This window comes from Sycon ciliatum, chromosome 1, assembly GCF_964019385.1.
Source record: "Sycon ciliatum chromosome 1, ocSycCili1.1, whole genome shotgun sequence".
NCBI classification, from domain to species: Eukaryota; Metazoa; Porifera; class Calcarea; order Leucosolenida; family Sycettidae; genus Sycon; species Sycon ciliatum.
This window is the reverse complement of record NC_088643.1, coordinates 50,778,192-50,797,143: the sequence shown is the minus strand read 5'-3', so window position 1 is coordinate 50,797,143 and position 18,952 is coordinate 50,778,192. Positions and strand designations below refer to the sequence as shown.

General features: G+C 47.8%; 1 protein-coding gene across 1 annotated transcript; it reads left to right on the top strand.

The window, feature by feature from the left end:
• The first annotated feature begins 1,867 nt into the window (after positions 1 to 1,867).
• LOC135830923 (bifunctional heparan sulfate N-deacetylase/N-sulfotransferase 2-like) lies at positions 1,868 to 18,257 on the top strand. The gene is made up of 9 exons (XM_065343146.1): positions 1,868 to 4,430; positions 6,145 to 6,387; positions 7,828 to 8,013; positions 12,594 to 12,722; positions 14,193 to 14,375; positions 14,877 to 15,118; positions 15,817 to 16,030; positions 16,403 to 16,573; positions 17,872 to 18,257. The coding sequence occupies exons 1-9, from the start codon at positions 2,811 to 2,813 to the stop codon at positions 18,001 to 18,003; spliced, it is 3,120 nt and encodes a 1,039-aa protein (XP_065199218.1). The 5' UTR covers positions 1,868 to 2,810; the 3' UTR covers positions 18,004 to 18,257.
• The last annotated feature ends 695 nt before the right edge of the window (positions 18,258 to 18,952 follow it).

Sequence of the window (18,952 nt, the reverse complement as noted above, 5' to 3'; positions counted from 1 at the left end):
GTAGTATGTGGTCCATATAGTAAAACTCACGATTTAAAAAATAAAATATTTCTTGGGGCGCTGACAAAAACTGGGGCGGACGGGGACGATCATCTAGCTTTTTTTTTTACTTGGCCTAAACTGGGAAAAAATCAAGATTGACAACATACTAGTAACTCTATAAACACACCCATAAGGCATAACAGTGAAACACTGCTGCCGTGATGAAGTGAAACAAAAGGTACTCACAGTACTTCAATGTTGTCAATCTTTTCGCCCTGCCCACGCAAAGGCCACTTCAATTCAGCTAGCCTGGCTTGTCAACGCATTTACAGGCATTACCAGGGAGTCGTATATTTAATTATAATTTATAATACATAATTATGTAGTCAAGTGGTGTGACATGTGCTTCACTGTCCGAAGAGTGCTCAATACCCATGTTATTGTAGGGCAGAGCTTTCAAGAGAGAGATTGGAAGCTTTGTTACAACTCTTGAGTTTCACGTATTACTACCATCATCAGGCAGTATAAATACGTGAAACTCAGAGTTGTAACAAAGCTTCCAATCTCTCTCTTGTGTAATACTGTAAAAGCCATTATTCTAACGAGGCGCATATTTAACGATTTCCCAGAATTGACTGGTTTACGTGTACCAAAGGTAACGATTCTCACTTATTCTCAACGCTCAATAGGACAGTATAGTATACGTATGTATCGATTTCTGCATAACGATTTCTATTTTAACGACAGATTTCTCCTCGTTAACTCGTTAGAGCAGCACTTCGTTATTATAATTATGGCTTTTACAGTATATGTACGACTCCCTGGCCTGGGCATTGCCATGAATGATTACTGGCATACTGCAGCATACAGTACATGGCATGTCAATGTCATGGGGTACTACACTCTCAGTGAGTGTCACTTGTCAGTACACTACTACAAGACTAGTACTAGTACATGTAAATGCCATCGTAGTGTGCGATGAACTCTTGTGACTCTCTTGACTTGTGTCCCCAAACCGAGGCGTTCTGCATCTGGCAAAGGCGCTATCGCTACGTCAACTCTAAGTCTCTATGCTTGGTCTACCAACGGGCAACGACGTGGCAAGTTGGCAACGACTACGTGCAACAATCATGATGATTGTGTGTAGTCTTCTACTACTGTACTAGGCTAGTAGGACATCATGTACAGTGCTGGCAACTGAAATCCGACCCCCTTGCCGGCGCGCCACGCCGGCAAGGGGGTCGGATTTCAGTTGCCAGCAATACATGACATTGTATGTCATAGAGAGGTTCTGCTACACGGAACTACGTACCAAACTCCGTGTCAACTGCAGTAAAGTAGTTTGACACAGGTGACAGGGATCCGGGAGCCGGTAGCCCTACAGTACAGGCAACACGCTCGTACCGGGTGGTACTGATGACGTGTAGACAACTGTCTGTAGGGCTTGACACGGATTTTTCGTCCGCAACGTCGTCGTTGCACCGGTTCTAGATTCTGTCGAGCTGTAGATCTACTGTACGTAGACCTAAGCAGCCTCTTCAAAAGACTCTTGTAGTACGGGCAACTACTTGATGATGACTATGTTGCACAATCAATGACATGGATGTCAAACTATGTCAAAACTAAAAATATGCTCGTAGCATGCTCGAACTCCCCGCCACATGTACTCCGTAGATCTACGCTCAGTCACGTTTCACACGGAGTCCAGTCCGTGTGAAGCGCGCTTCACACGGAAAACGGTATGAAAAAATCCGTATGAAACTAAAGATTCCCCGGCTATTTGTAGCACTATTGCCTATTGCCAGTATGCACTAGGCTGACTGTCCTGAGTCAAGGACTCAAGGGACTCAAGAGTCAAGTATGTAGTCTAGAACTCTAGATCCCGGGCAGCTAACATGCTGTCAGTATCTATCTAGTATCTGTAGTGTAGACAGTCAGAAGGTCTACATGACATAATCAGTCATTGACATTATTATACGGTGTAGTCTGTAGTGTAGATCTACTTGTGACCGGATATGCAAGATCGCGCTGGACGCAACGGTGATGCCTGGCCACTGGCACTGGGGGCTGTCGCAGTACATCATGGTAGATGCGGGACATCCTGCCTTCCACAACACCTGCCCTGGCACATGTGCCACTGATCATCAATGCTAACACGGGCGCAGGATCCAGGATCCATGTAATGCACATGATGGAGCGGATGTGTACATTTACTGACACAGCCTGGGCCATGGGTGAGACGCGACGCTTCCTAACAAATAAGAACATTGTGTTTTCACCATACCGGTGTTTGCACTACAAGTATAGTCACTGTAAAGACTAAAATATTTTATAAAGACTAAGTGCAGGTGATGGAAACAGAGTGGAGCATGCTCTTCGTGTCAGGGGTGTCACCTCTCAATCAAGACACCACTCTTTGTAGGTTAGGACACTGACTGCATGCCACCTCGCCGTTTACCGGCACATACCGTCACTACTGTTGTACAGTCAATGTACTGACTTGTACTAATACATCAGCTCCGTTCCCCTGATCTTTCAACTCTACGAGCATTTTCTTGTCCATACTCACTTCGTTGGATCATCAATTCTCTGACGGAGAAGATGATTTGGCCGTTACAAGCGAACTGAGTCTGTAGACGGGGACTGGCTCTAGTAATGGTCCTGTGGTTGAAATATGGCTCGTGCTCGCTTGCCACATGAAACTGGTCGCTTTGACAGGCGCGTGGTGACGAGGGGCGCGGAAACTAACACAGTAACACTCTCGCGAGCTCTGCGCTGACGACCTTGACGGGGCGACGTAGACCTACTCCAGCCAGTTCAGTCTGGCAATGGCGCTCTGTACCTGCATCAGTCGTTCAAAGTCGGCCAGGAGTAGGCGCTCGGCGTTGATCGCAGGGCTCGTCAGCAGCTTTCTCTTTTTCTACGCATTGATGCTGAGTGACCTATGCTTGCATACGCCTGTGAGTCCAGTGTGTTGGTTCAGCAGTGCACCAGGAGGACGGCATAGTGCGAGGGGTCGGCCAGGCTACTATGACAGCACAGAGGACGTTGCTGCTGTGCAAGGGGGCAGGTCTGCTACAAATGCAGAGGTGATCGGTCAGGAAGCGGTCAGTGATGCGGATGCATGGCAAGCCCAGGACGAAGTGTTGCTACCACCACTAACACACCAGTCCACATCTGAGGAGGAACAGGATTCGCGCACCAGTCATGAGGAGAATGACGCAGCGCAGAGCGTTGCTTTCAGACAGGTCGTGGTCCATACCGGACTGAGCACTGCGTCCAAAGACTTATTTGCACAGAGCATTGAGCCGGCCGAGTTGGAGAAGTCATATGAAGATGATGACGGCACTGTTCCTGATGAGCAGCCTGAGGAGTCCAGTGAAGACGAGGACAAACCTACGGGTGCTGGGTCAGAAGTGTCCCATGGCGATAATGGCGCTGTTTCACGCACAGATGCTGGACCTGTCCGCACAGCTGTGGGATCACAAAGCCGAACGGGCACAAGAGAGAAAGCCGATTGCGTCACCGATTTCCACCGCAGCAGCCAGCCCGTTGTCGGCACACGATTGGCGAAATCAAAGTATGTTCTCCTTGTTTCGCCGCCTATCGATTCAAGCCCTGCTCAAACTTATCATACTACTTCCACTGCTAGGCATCAGCATCCTGAGCCAGGCGCACAAACTGCAGTGACTGGCAAAGTGGCTACGCCAGTGAATCGTACACTGATGCTTAGCCCGATACCCACGACAATAGGCGAGTATCTGCAGAAGCACCGCATCCCGTTTGTCTCCGTAACTGTCCAGCGCACTAAGTCAAGGCAAACACTACAACGCGTGGCGGATAGGCTGAAGCTTGGTCAGGTTGCAAGCATCATCTTTAATGAGCTGCACGCTCTATGTGCCTCTGCAGGCCGAGCATGTAGATCTTTGTTGAGACTGCCGCAACAGCATTCTGTCGGTGCTGTCTACATTATCGGGGACGGTGCTGATAAAGCAAGCGTGCTGCCTTCGGATGCACTTCCACTGACCGTCATGTCCCCAACCAGGATCAAGGCAGTTCAGCCATCCGCCACATCTCCTGTACATTACATCATGCGGAAGAATGCTCGCGAGTGGACGCTGCCATTCCCCTTGTCCACAACCGAGTTCACAAGTCTTGAACACAGCGGTGGCGCTGACCACTGCACACCGTTACTCACAGGAACATCGCCGGATGACATCCCGGTAATGCTGGCCGCATCATGCTCACATGATACCGACCGGCGGCGGTCAGTGGTCTTTGGAGGCAGCGCCATGTCATCGTGGATGATGCGTCTGATGCTGCTGGACAGCTTGCGTTATGCATCACACGGTGAGCTGCATTTGGACTTGCTGCGGCGAGTTCAGATCGACATTGATGATGTGTTCCTGGGGCATTTCGGCAGCAAGCCATCCTCTGACGATATGAAGGTAGGCTGGGTATATTGTGGTGGGGGGGGGGGGGGGGGGCGTGTGAGTGTGTGTGTGTGTGTGTGTGTGTGTGTGTGTGTGTGTGTGTGTGTGTGGTGTGTGTGCGTGCGCGGTTTGCGTGAGGCCAAGTAAAACTGTGTCCGCATCGGTAGGTGCGCCACCACCAGCATACACACAGTCTCACTTGCATGCATGTAGCATACACACAGTCTCACTTGCATGCATGTAGTATACACACAGTCTCACTTGCATGCATGTAGCATACACACAGTCTCACTTGCATGCATGTAGCATACACACAGTCTCACTTGCATGCATGTAGCATACACACAGTCTCACTTGCATGCATGTAGCATACACAAAGTCTCACTTGCATGCATGTAGCATACACACAGTCTCACTTGCATGCATGTAGCATACACACAGTCTCACTTGCATGCATCTATTATAGTACTCTTGGTGTTGTATATTCATTTGAAGACAAAATGAAAATTCATTCCTCTGTCAAAGTACGATCATGAATCACACCAGCTCCTCCCCCCCCCCCCCCCCCCCTCCCACCACCACCACGTTGACAGGTACTTGAATCAGCTGTCACCCCCCCCCCCCCCCCCCAGAATGTACTCAAAATGCTCAGAATGCAATCATGCCTTGCTTGTGAATATTATTGTCAGTTGCATGACTGATTGTACTCAAACAATCCCTACTCGCAAAGTAACAGTACTGTTAGCTGTACATGTACGCAGGTATCGAGCACTGTATGCAAGTATGGAGCACTATTTTGAGCAGTGGAAGTAGACCACTGTGTGTGCAGTTAGAAGGTACTTTTCTCTGGGCATGGAAAGTCTGTCCTTCAATACGGGCAATTTGTCAGTCATCATTTCGCGCAGTCATTACAGTACTATGCACAGCAACATAAGTATACTTATGTTGCTGTGCATAGTACTGTAGAGTGGTGCAGCGTGCATGTGAGCATGTGAGCAGTAGAGTGGTGGAGTGTACATAGTAGAGTGGCGGAGTGTGCATGCGAGCAGCTGTGCTTGAATGCATGGAGGTGTTCACGCTGGCCTTTTTAACATGTGCATGTACGCACAGCATGGTCTGCATGTGAAACCATATGCACGTACATGTGTTTCCTGTGGGTGGGGTGGTGGCATGTATACAGCTGCTCTACTTCCTGTTCCAGGGGCTGACGTTTGTGTATATGTGTGTGTGTGTGGGTGGGAGGGTGGGGCCGGGGGTGGCTGTCTACCCCCCTCAAAGGCACCCTCACTGTTCCAAGCAGACTACCATGATCACTCACTTCTGGTTTTGCACTGTACACGCATCTGTACTAGCATTGCTGTATACCTATGTATTATGTACATGACGATGACTGTACATGTATTTGAGATTGAGATTACAGTAATCTAGGCTGCCAAGCAATCAGGCGCGTGCGCCGGTGCCCTTTAAGGGGGGGGGGGGTGCGGGGGCCTCCCCGGGAAAAATTTCAAAAAATGAAGCAAAATCCTGCATTTTGAGCGAAAAATGGGGGGTTCCGGGCACCCAGGAACCCATACGGGGCACGCGCCTGAGCATGTTACACTACCTTCATTATTATGTGTGTGTTTGTGTGTGTGTGTGTGTGTGTGCGTGTGCGTGTGTGTGTGTGTGTGTGTGTCTGTGTGTGTCTGTGTATACATATGTGTATGTGCTTTTGGTTTTGGTGTTCCAGGAACTGCTAAGAAGTCAGGAACGATTACAATGTCTAGTACCAGGTTTCAAGTACTACCTGGGTTATGTCGGCGGTGCATTTCAATCCAGTCCGATTGAGAGTGAGAATGCCGGCGATCGGTTTGTTTTGGACAATGCGGAGAGATTTGCCTGGTTTCCTCACACCTACAACCACACCAAGGCTCACCTAATGACCTACGACAAACTGAAATCTAGCTTGTTACGCAACAAAGACTTTGCTAAGGTACACGCCGTGTTGCCCGTAATACATGTACATGTACTGATTACACTGGTACTGAATGAGTACAATCATGCATTGGTGTTGGCTACACTGGTACTGAATGAGTACAATCATGCATTGGTGTTGGCTACACTGGTACTGAATGAGTACAATCATGCATTGGTGTTGGCTACACTGGTGCTGAATGAGTACAATCATGCATTGGTGTTGGCTACACTGGTACTGAATGAGTACAATCATGCATTGGTGTTGGCTACACTGGTACTGAATGAGTACAATCATGCATTGGTGTTGGCTACACTGGTACTGAATGAGTACAATCATGCATTGGTGTTGGCTACACTGGTACTGAATGAGTACAATCATGCATTGGTGTTGGCTACACTGGTACTGAATGAGTACAATCATGCATTGGTGTTGGCTACACTGGTGCTGAATGAGTACAATCATGCATTGGTGTTGGCTACACTGGTACTGAATGAGTACAATCATGCATTGGTGTTGGCTACACTGGTGCTGAATGAGTACAATCATGCGTTGGTGTTGGCGACACTGGTGCTGAATGAGTACAATCATGCATTGGTGTTGGCTACACTGGTACTGAATGAGTACAATCATGCATTGGTGTTGGCTACACTGGTACTGAATGAGTACAATCATGCATTGGTGTTGGCTACACTGGTGCTGAATGAGTACAATCATGCATTGGTGTTGGCTACACTGGTACTGAATGAGTACAATCATGCATTGGTGTTGGCTACACTGGTACTGAATGAGTACAATCATGCATTGGTGTTGGCTACACTGGTACTGAATGAGTACAATCATACGTTGGTGTTGGCTACACTGGTACTGAATGAGTACAATCATGCATTGGTGTTGGCTACACTGGTGCTGAATGAGTACAATCATGCATTGGTGTTGGCTACACTGGTACTGAATGAGTACAATCATGCATTGATGTTGGCTAAACTAAACTTCCAAAGAAATCTCGCAGTTCGGTATGCATGCATTGCACGCCCTACACAACACCTCCATCTAACATCTCCCTAATACTAGCATAATGAGATGGGGCTTCCTTTTCATGCCCTAGATTAAAAGGGCCAAATCGACCCTCGGAGCCTCAATGGCTTCCTGACTAGACTGAGGTGAACTCTTCCTCCATTCTTGAGCTCTCTCGGATCATGTCATTGGAGAATTTTACCTCCAAAGCACGTGAGTTTCACGTTACCGATAAAATGAAACACGACATCTACAGCTTAGTTAGCCAAGGCACACGCAAGTACTATCATTTAATTTTGTAATTCATTACCATATATGGTAGAGTGCAGTAGATATTTTACTTTTGCATGCCAGGGACTGTTATCAGGGTGCTGCTATACGATTGCACAGTATTGATGCTTACCCCCTTAACGGTGCTGTTGCGTATTGTTGCTGCTTTAGAAACATGGCATCTCCGTGGACTCTGGATACGCTGTATCACCGCATCACAGTGGCATCTACCCGACGCACAGGCCTCTCTACATGACCTGGAGAGAAGTGTGGAACATAACCGTGTCCTCCACCGAAGAGTATCTGCACTTGAAGCCTGCTTTTCGACGCAGAGGCTTCCGCTACATGGGCATCAGGGTACGTTGGTCCTTGCACCCAGTTCTGTGCATCATTTCGATCTCCGAATGGTATTACTTCACAGGATGCATGTTTCAAGATGTCATGCAATTATACGGTTGATGACGGTTGCGTCGAAATCTTTGAAAGAATGCAAGCTTAGAAGGAAGGGATTGATGACGGCTTGAATGCTGATCATGAAATAGTCAACAGGCAACCAACAGAGCTTTGTGCTACACTACGACTTGCTCTAGTTATATTTCGATCGCTGTGTGCAACTTCCGGTACCATACATTTTGAAGCCGTAGTCAATCTGTTGCGCAAACGGTTTCCCAGTGAAACGAGCGCTTCTTTCCGGCTACAGTGTGAGACCAATGGAGATTTGAGCATGGCTTGGTGAGGATTGTCATGGCCTCTTGGCACGCCACTGCCCGCCGCCGGGTTACTTTAATCAACACAACAGTAATGTATGCCAGAGCAATGTACAGAGCAATGTACAGAGCAATGTATATACGTGTTCAGCTCTTGTTAGGCCACACGTTCTTATTTTTATGTTTCTCGTCACCCGAATATCTAAAACCGTATGCGAGAGGTGGAAAAAATAAAAAAATAAATGACTGAAAAATGACTAGACCTTTGGTCATACTAGAATCGACCAATACACCAATGCACCAATACACCGTGTAAAATAGCATCCAAAGTTAGCAACTAGTAGGAATACCACCTTGAAACAGGAACATTCTGCCATTCACCTGAGAAAAACAATTTGGAAAAGGCAGAAATCATATTTAGTGTGAGCAGGAAAACGGCATCCTATTATTAAACAGGACTACCGTATAGTACAGGTAAATGTCCAGCTGTACATGAGTAGTCAGCCTCTTTTACGGGCAAAATAAACACAATGAATATTTTTTCCCAAGTGTTCCAAAAACTTCAACTCTAAGTTCTAGAAAGAAAAAAAGAAAGAAAAAATATTTAAACACACGGCGAGGAGACAATAATTTGATAACCGCAATCAATAAAACTAGCTGAACCGACATTTGTGTACTTTATTCATGCAATGTAAAAACTGTGGAGACGATGTGCAATAAAACGATGAAAATATGAAGAAATGGTGTAGGGAAAAAAATATGGATTCCCTACACCATTTCTTCATATTTTCATCGTTTTATTGCACATCGTCTCCACAGTTTTTACATTGCATGAATAAAGTACACAAATGTCGGTTCAGCTAGTTTTATTGATTGCGGTTATCAGAAAGAAAAAACACGCAAAAAAACAAAACAGCATAATAATGTATATATATTACCTACTTAGGTAAACAGCAGCAAGTTCAACTTCAAGTCAATATTCCAGTCACTGTTACCGCTCGTGCACGCTAAGCCGGTACCCGGGCCTCTACCACTGCCAGCGCAGCAGAGGTATCACCCACAGCCAAGGCAGACTGGCTAGAGAGCCTTCTGCACCCTCGTAGGCACATGATGCAGGACCGCAAGAGGGAAAAAGCGATCCTGCACCTGATGAAAGCCATCACATGAGAGTACTGCTCCCCTCTTTTCGCCGCCAACAGAGAGGCCACTCGTTTGTAGAGGGCCGTTGCTGCCTTGCCCATGCCTCCACTCACAGACATCACAGCCGTACATGAGTCCAGCTGTACATGAGTGCAGCTGTAAATGGACAACACTGATTACTTTAGGTACTGTACTAGTAGTCTAGTACTAATCAGACTTGTGGAAGGCAAAAGAAGGAAATCAAACACCAAACACTAAAATACATGCCACTGCTCTGAAAGGGTGTGGCTCAAGCGTCCTCCGTGTCTGCGTGCTTTCGCTTCGCTGCGCGCTTCCTGCTCCTGACAGACTTGCCAGAGGCAGCACAAGCTGCACACGCTGGGTTTGCGACTTGGCACTGTGCCTTCACTGCAGCGGGAACTTCTGTGGGCTCCGTCAATCCACAGACATAGCAGACATCGGGGAACCACTTCGATGAGAAGTAGACTGAAGAAACCTCACTCGAGCAGGTCAGTCCATCCCGGACAACGGCAACACGGTAGAGTGCGTGGCTGGGGGGGGGGGGGGGGAGGAGTAATGGTGCACCACAAACAAAGGTCGAGTTGTCGAATGCAGCCTCGAGTCAGACGGGACTTTGGGAACACACAGCGCGGCTTCATACACTCAGAGCACTTAACGGCTAGACGGACTTTCTCCTTCCGAAGCGGGATAGTCGTGGCTGGAATTGTCTTTGCTGCTCCATCTCCAGCTGCCTTTTTCAATGAAGGACGGTGCTCTCCAGAGGTCTGGGTGCTCCACACATCACTGAAGGCCTTGTAGTGGTCACCATCAGGGACAGGGCACGGGAAGTGGTGCAGCTAGATCAACAGATGGCACTAACTTGACCTTCGTGAAGTCGTGATCAGCAACAACGAATGCAACATCTTTGCCGACCAACACAGCCCCTGTCCACAGCAGCTACTGGGAAATCTGCCCCCCCCCCCCACCCACCTTTAGCATAAGCTTTTCATCCAAGCACACAAGACTATAAACGTCCTGGAACATGACGGCAAACTCCTTAATGTAGCGGAACTGGGCAGCGGCGTAGTGGCTGTCGACATGGTTGTGGCTGAGCTGTCGAGCCTGGACCATGTGCTTGATGTCTAGCTTTCCAGTGTAGTGACAAGCAGCAGCATAGGAGGTATTCTTCGGGCAGAACTGCAATCTCAACCATGACTCCCCGGGAACAGGGATGTCTTCGGGCAGGCGTTCGCCATCTTGCTCCATAAGATCACGGGTTGAGATTGCTGTTGCCATGTGCATGACTTGTCCATGGCGCCTGTCATCAACAGCCGTGATGGCTTGGTCAGCTAGGAACTGTCCACACTCCACCCAGAATGCAGCATACCTCCCTTGACGGCCTTCACTCAGGGCACATAGATCAACAACGATGTCGGGGTCTTGAGCGTCGAGGGCAAACGCTAATCTCTCCTGGACAGCCTTGCTTATGGCACAGGATGACTGGGCTACATCTCCGGAGACAAACTGGAACATGTTCCTCAAAACGGCAGGGCTGCACTCCGTCACTATCTGATATCGTTCGATGAAGGTCTTTCTCATCGCACGGGTAGCAAGTGGTGGGACATCCTTTTTGCATTGCTTGACTAGTTTCAAACTTGCAGTGAAATTGGAGTCAGCAGGGTCCACCAGTACTTTCCATGCCCAGCAAAGGCAACCAACATTACTACCAGGGTTGTGGGAGAAAAGCTCATTGGGAAACGGAAACTCCATGCCATGGATGAACTTGTAGCGTTCCCTTCGATTGTTTGGCAGGAAATCATTCAGGTGGACAGCACAGCTATATGGCTCGGACTTACTCTGAGCAGCTTCCACTTCACCATACAGTTGGCATTTCTCTGCGGCTTGGACTCGTGCTGAATGCCGCACCAGATTCAGTGGACCTCACAGGCTCCATACTCTCGTTCACACTGTTCATGCGAGCTGTAGCGCCATCCAAGTACACAATGTACTTATCCAGCTGCTTGGCAAGCAACCTCAGTCCGTCGCGCACTGTTGTCCTAGATGCTACTTGTACAGCTGGTGCACTGGACAGCTCCAACACAGACTGGCTCATCTCCTCAATCATAGTCCTGGAGAGAGGAGGCAAACGTTTATGGCCATGCTTGCCAGGGTTGTTGTAGTCCTTCTTCAGGAGGGGCTCAAACGAAGCAGGAACAGCGCCCCCTCTGACCTGGAGACGTTCAACACGTTCAGACGTGAGCCCGAAGAGGACAGAGCGCAATTTCCGAAGAACGATTTGAGGAATCTGAGCTTCGCAACTGCCAACCAATCGATGATATCGTTCTCCAATAGTCCGTGACCACGAAGAGTATCATCACTCGTGTGTTTTCCCGGTGGTTTCGCGGAAGAAGCAGCTTGGGCACCTAACATCAGCACAGAAAACACATTTTGTTCGTCCCCGCTGAGATGGTGCTGGCGAAATTTCAGGGAGAACAATCGTCAAGAAAAACACAAACCTGGACAGGCGAGCCACTCGTTGTGATGCACTGACCTCGATGGCATCCTATCCAGACAACAGCACTGACCCTTGACAAACAAGATATTCCTATGTTACGGCATCAGAGTTGGTCATCTTTTTCCCCAGCTGACGGAAACATCACATACTGTCATGTACTCATTGACATCAACAATTGTCCACTTTAGAAGAGAAGCAAACGGCCGCGATCCTCGAACGACTCTAAAGGAAAACAGCTCACCTTCTTCCATTCTGCCGAAAAACAGGAGCGAGAGTGTCCCCCGACAGTTGCGGAGAGAACAGCAAGTCTTCCGGCACAGTTCCGACAAGCGTGGTAGTAGTGCTCTGCAGCGTACTGTGCTGTGTAGCATGCACGGCAAGCGTGGGCCAAAATTTGTGCATGTGCTGGTCCCCACAGTGCAGCACGGTTTTTCTTCTTCTTCCAGACTCCTGAATCGTATGCGCACGGGTGACGAGAAACGTAGAAGTAAAACGTGTTGCCTTGCTTGTGATCAGCCGGTTATGGTGAGCATGTGCACTCGGTCTCCATGCTCGTCTAACTTGTCGTGTTGCAGGTGCTGCCGCGTCAGACGTGCGGCTTGTTTTCGCACACGCTGACCCGCTCCACATTCCCCGGTGGAGCAGAGCGCCTGTTCAGTCTGCCCAATGGAGGAGAGCTCTTTCAGACATTGGTGGATAACCCAGTAAGTATGATTATTGTGACTGGTGTCATGCAAGCACGTCAGTAAGATACCACCTGTCATTAGAGACCAACCCAGACCAGACCATGCATCCACATACAGGTCAGACCTCGCTATAACGTAATCTCTGGGGGATGGGAGAAATTATGTTATAGCGAGGTTTATGTTATAGTGAGTTGGGCACGCCAATATGCAATATGTATGTCAAAATGACGCTCTTCACTTACTCAAAGATACTGATTACAACTATACTGTTTTACATACAGGTATGATGATGACTAGCAAAGATGTGTACAGGCTTGTCAGCAAAGAGGTGACAAGAGTCATGTAGTGCGTGTACTTGTACACGTGACAAGATTAGAGCCTATAAAAAGTCATGGGAGTAGTAAAATACCGGTATTTTACTACTCCCTGCTTCCGAGGTGGACGGCTCAGTCTCGAATTCGTCGCGAGAAGGCATGCATGCCGTGTAGATCTACATACCGGTAGTCATTTTTACGAGTTTTTACGTTATGCTGAGGTCTCCGTGCGCCCGGGACCCAGCTAACAGTGTGTTATAGCGAACATTACGCTATAGCGGATTATGTTATAGCGAGGAAATTTTGTACAGAAGTGATGCGGTTTCGGCAGGGACATTCACATGTGTACGTTGTAGTGAGGTTTATGTTATAGCGGGGGTCGTTATAGCGAGGTCTGGCCTGTAATGTGTAAAGACCATTAATATGAGAGACCCATCCAGACCAGACCATGTATCCACATACATTGCGACCTGTGTGTAAAGACCACCTGTTATTAGAGACCCATCCAGACCAGATCATGCATCTACATACATGTACATTGTGACCTGTGTGTAAAGACCACCTGCCATTAGAGACCGATCCAGACCAGACCATACATCCACATACATTGCTACCTGTGTGTAAAGGCCACCTGACATTAAAGACCGAACCAAACCAGACCATCGATCAGCAATGCATCATGAGTCACTCCCAGTTATTGATTTCCGACTGCCTGTGGACAGTTGCGTCAAAATGGCGAGGTGACTGCTCGCAAGTCCGCAGTTCAGTGAATACCATACACCACCAACACAGCTGCAACGCCTATTGTTCCAAAAACGGGCCAGAGCTAAGATTGACAAAGGTGACCCGTGAAATAGTGTGCTGCGTGTGCTGCGAATGATGTGAACCATGTGATGATGTGAACCATGTGATGATGTGAACCATGTGATGATGTGAACCATGTGATGGCTGCTGCCCTACATTGTACTTGCAGTTGGACATGTCCCGGCACAAAGTGCTGGTCTCTAATTCTAACACAACATTTCTTGTTGCAAACATAACTTATTTTGTAGTACCCAGCTGGCTCAACAAACACGTTAAAAAAAATGTAATAGTCTTTTAAACCTTCGTTGCTGTACAAAGCAGGTGTCATGTTAACTCTGGCCTTATTATATCATTGTCTTATTGTCCTTAGATTTCTATCTTCATGAGCCACTACGTTAACTACGGTGGTGAGAAGTTGGCCATAGGGCTTTTCGAAAGCCTTTTCGAGTTCGTCACGAGGTACACCAACCTGGAGCTGTCTTCAGTAGCACCGACTCAGCTTGCGAAGGAATACTTTGACTTGAATCCGGGAGAGGAGGATCCTCTTTGGCAGGTTAGTGCTAGCCACCGGCCAACACACTGACGTGCTGATTGACCCTCGGCGATTAATTGGTGTGTAGACGTATGTGTAACAAACTTACTACTACATGGGCATCCCGGCATTGTGGTTCTGAAAATGCTACACTTGTTACAATTGTAATAGCTGGCCCCGGAGGCAATCACACTCACTCAAGTCAAAGCACTCACTTCATAGTTTTACAAATAATTGTCAGGAAAGAAATATTATACACACACTTGGCATGCAAAGAGAGTAAAGAGGCAACAAGAAAGAAGAAAGCAAGGGAACAAAAGTTCGGCAACACCAAATGAGAGCCTGTTTGCCTATGTGGGCAGTTTAGTGTCGGATTGCTCTGATTGTGCCATGTCAGTGCTTTAAGAACATAATTATGCAGATGGATGAGGATGTCGAAACCCGATGGTGTATTGAGGAGAACTCTATCTGTGATGTGACCAAGTATTGATTTGTGCCGGTTCTGTGTTTCCACGGTACCAGGATCCGTGCTCTGAAGTACGCCTCTACAATGGTTGGATGTCTAGCGGTAAGAAATGCTATACACTACCGACCGTACTGATGACTGGTGACGACAGAGACCTATCCACCTCTCTGTACACCAAGCTGACGACGCACCCGCAAGTGTTTGGTGCATCGCAGCCCACCTCTGGCCAGGGCAGCAGATCCTTGCCACCTGACTTTGCCTTTCTCAGCAGTGAGTCATTCCTGCAAGGCGTAGATTGGTGAGTGCCGCATGGTATGCTACCATCATATCAATGCTGACAGCTGTACTTGTGTATGTATCTGAGCACCTGGGCTCATCTGTATGGCATTCACCCTGGCTGGAACCACTGTAGTGTGTACCCTGGCTAGAACCCCTGTAGTGTTTACCCTGGCTGGAACCCGGGTTATGTTACCCTGGCTAGAACCCCTGTAGTGTTTGCCCTAGCTAGAACGCCTGTAGTGTTTGCCCTGGCTAGAACCCCTGTAGTGTTTGCCCTGGCTAGAACCCCTGTAGTGTTTGCCCTGGCTAGAACCCCTGTAGTGTTTGCCCTGGCTAGAACCCCTGTAGTGTTTGCCCTGGCGGGAACCCCGGTTATGTTACCCTGGCCGGAACCCCTGTCGTACCCTGGCTGGAACCCCGGTTATGTTACCCTGGCCGGAACCCCTGTCATGGTACCCTGGCTGGAACTCCGGTCATGTTTATTCTGGCTGGAACCCCTGTTATGTTACCCTGGCTGGAACCCCTGCTATGGTACCCTGGTTGGAACCTTCTCTTTAAAAACAAAACAAAAAACCACTGTAGTACCGGCCCTGGCTGGAACCCAGGTTAAGTTACCCTGGCTGGATCAAACCACTGTTCACCCTTGGTGTATCATGTGGTGTGTAGTATCTCTGACACTCGGCCTCGGGTTTCTGTGTTGATTATCTCCGTCACCAGGTACATGAGTAAATTCCCAAGCTTGCGTCCACAGACGGAGCCCAGCAACACAGCCACTTCATCGCGCCTCTCTACACCGCCGCACATCATCGATGTGTCCATGTCATACTTGCAGTCTGATAAAGCACCGCTGAGAGCGTGGAGACTAATTCCGCATGCCCACCTCATCATGGCATTCAGCGACCTTGAGACGACAATGCTATTGCCATGCAAGGTAACCCTGTTGCAAACTGGGCAATATGTTACGTTTCTCCAGTTGAAACACCGTCCCTTTGCCACAAAACCGTACTTGCCTTATTATTAGAGAAACCTTGTTTAGTTCACACATGTTGTTGGTTTGACAGCATGAAACAAGGTGGAGGACACGTGTTCGGAAACAACAACCGTGGATGGTTGTATTAAGGTCACTGTTTCCGAACATGGTGTCCTCCACTTTGTTTCATGCTGTCAAACCAACAACACCGTACTTGTACCAGATGCCGTTTTTTAATCAATAGTAGCAATCTTGAAGAAATCCAGGGCAATGCTAATGTTGATCTAACTCCACCATGCTGTGTCATACATTCACTTCTTTGTTTGCTTACAGAACACAATGCCGAGCATGTCTTCATGGATCAGTGATGAGCGACAAGGTGGTGTGGTCCCACAGCGTGTATGGCGGAGCCTAGCTGTAGCTGTCAGTGAGCATCGCTGTTCTGAAACTACTCCCATCTTGTCAGCTCTGATCCGTTGGCTGAAATACTTCCCGCCGAAGAAGGTAAGCAGTTCTCCAAGAACTCTTAATTGAAACCAAATCTTTAAAATTTTCTCCGTGCCTACCCCCCCCCCCCCCCCATAGAGTTCACACACAGTCAACCTTGTGAATAACGACCTCGGGTGTAACAACACCTCGCGAAATTTCGCCGAATAACGACACACTATTCAGACCTGCTATCCACTGTACAAACCATTTATTTATTTATTTCACTCAACTCGTGGTCCATGACCAATTGGCACGCAAAGTGCGAGAGAAGGGTGATAGCCAACCACGGCAAGAAAAGAGAAGAAAGAAGGATAGACAAGAATCCAGCAGGGAGATCCTATCGTACTACATTATGCGATCGGAGTGCATTTTTAAAGCTGGAAAGACATTTTGATATCTTAACATGCTGAGGAAGATGCAGCCAAAAGCTGTAGGACAAAAACAGAGGAGAGTTGGTAAATGCGGCTGAATTAGCACGGGGAAGTGAGAGACTATTAATTTTGATCCATACTTTTAGCCTTCTTAAAACGACACTTTTCTCTTGCACGATTGAGGGGCGTTATTCGCAAGGTTGACCGAATATATATTTTGGATTTACAATACCATTATACTTCCAGTATAAAAATCCAAAAATATCTGTATACGAAAAACTTGTCCGTTGGGCACCCCGAACCATTCATAAGCTCAACATATTTGTGAAGAGAGCATGAGGCTCAGTCATTTAGCATGAGCCACACTGGTGGCCCCAAGGGTATTTAGACCTCCCCCATACCGTAAGCCAGAGAAAGACATTGTACAAAACTAGTATTAAAAGTGCATACGTACTACTCTGGACACACTCGTACCGTGTTGTTCCTCTAATCAAACCGAAGTTCTTCACAGTCAGCTCCTGGACATGGGCTTCTGGGCATAGACTGTGTGACTGTATTCTTGTAACATAGGCTGTGTGACTGTATTCTTGTAACATAGCCTGTGTGACTGTATTCTTGTAACATAGGCTGTGTGACTGTATTCTTGTAACATAGGCTACTGGGTGTACAGTCAACCTCGGTTAAAACAACTCGCAATTAACGACATTATCTTCAGAGCATGTAACCCGGCACTGGACTGTATACTTTTAACCTCTCGGATAACAACAACTGGCGAGCAACAACACTTTTCTCATGGCCGATCGAGGGTTGTTATTCGCAAGGTTGACCCTACTGGGTATATTATTGTTTGCTATCACACCATACCGTTGTTGTATGTGTTCTCTGCTTGATAACGTTAATAATTACGTTATGCATCATTGCATGTACATGTGCTTGTTGCAGATTTTCTGGATGGATGGGAAAGCAATGAGAACGCATGCAAGTCCGGTTCTCTCGGAGTTGCAGCTGTGGCTCGGCTTGAAATCTCCCTTGAATGGCTCTCCGCGTCCACCGCGCTACAGAGCACACGTTTGAACATCATTGCTTGAGGCCGGTATCTTGAGAGTGTTTACGATCACTGTGTGACCCAATACTGTATATTCTCACTGGCACATGAAGTGCACAACTAGAATCCTGTACACCATTCTTGAAGCAATTCCACTTGAGGACTTGATCCATTTGAGACTATGTTGACGCACGGAATCTTCCTCAGTCGTGATTCTTGACTATTCTGCAACATCCTGATCACGCATTTCTATGACTATTATTTTTAAATGCTGCAACCTGCATGCTGCTGATGATTGGTGCATGCAATGTGTGTGTGTGTGTGTGTGTGTGTGTGTGTGTGTGTGTGTGTGTATGTGTGTGTGTGTGTGTGCGTGTGTTCCAGTATGCTGCAGTTTGGGACAATGAGCTGTGGTTCTGTGTGTGTGGAAACGTGTACTTGTGATCCACTGGCCGTGCCATAGTTGTGCCCGAGCAGCTGGACGATGGGACTGTCGAAAGTTGTTCTCGGTCCAGCAGCGTCCCCAGTGCTGCGTGTAGATACAGGCTAGCTCCTGCATGTCGACGATAGCAGGTTTTCGTACCACAGCTGTTGGATGTGGATGATAGTGCTCAACATCAGCTAACGTAGTACATGGTGTTCTGTGGGGCAGATGCTGCAGGCGGAGTGGGGCCAGTCATGCTGTGTGCACTGGGACATTTCTAGTAATTTTCTACATCATACATGACATTATGCTGATGAGTCTCGTGCCGCATCCAACCAGCCTCTCGGAGACAGCAATACGCTCATTACGTCTGCACATCTCTCTGCCCACACTGAATAAGAGCAGCACAGTGCTTCCATGGCATTAACAGAGGATGGAAAGTACACAATGAGTTCTATAGATGCTTGGATACGAGATGTATAGTGACTGCACATCATAGATAAAGTGAGCACATAGTCATTGTCTGTCAGTGAAATTCAATCAGCATACCCGTC

What these genes read in the sequence shown, in the direction of transcription:
- LOC135830923 (XM_065343146.1), top strand. Translation starts at nt 2,811, where the DNA reads ATGGCGCTCTGTACCTGCATCAGTCGTTCAAAGTCGGCCAGGAGTAGG. An exon ending in CATCCTCTGACGATATGAAG is followed by an intron (nt 4,431 to 6,144) that starts GTAGGCTGGGTA and finishes TTGGTGTTCCAG; the next exon opens with GAACTGCTAAGAAGTCAGGA. An exon ending in TCCGCTACATGGGCATCAGG is followed by an intron (nt 8,014 to 12,593) that starts GTACGTTGGTCC and finishes GTCGTGTTGCAG; the next exon opens with GTGCTGCCGCGTCAGACGTG.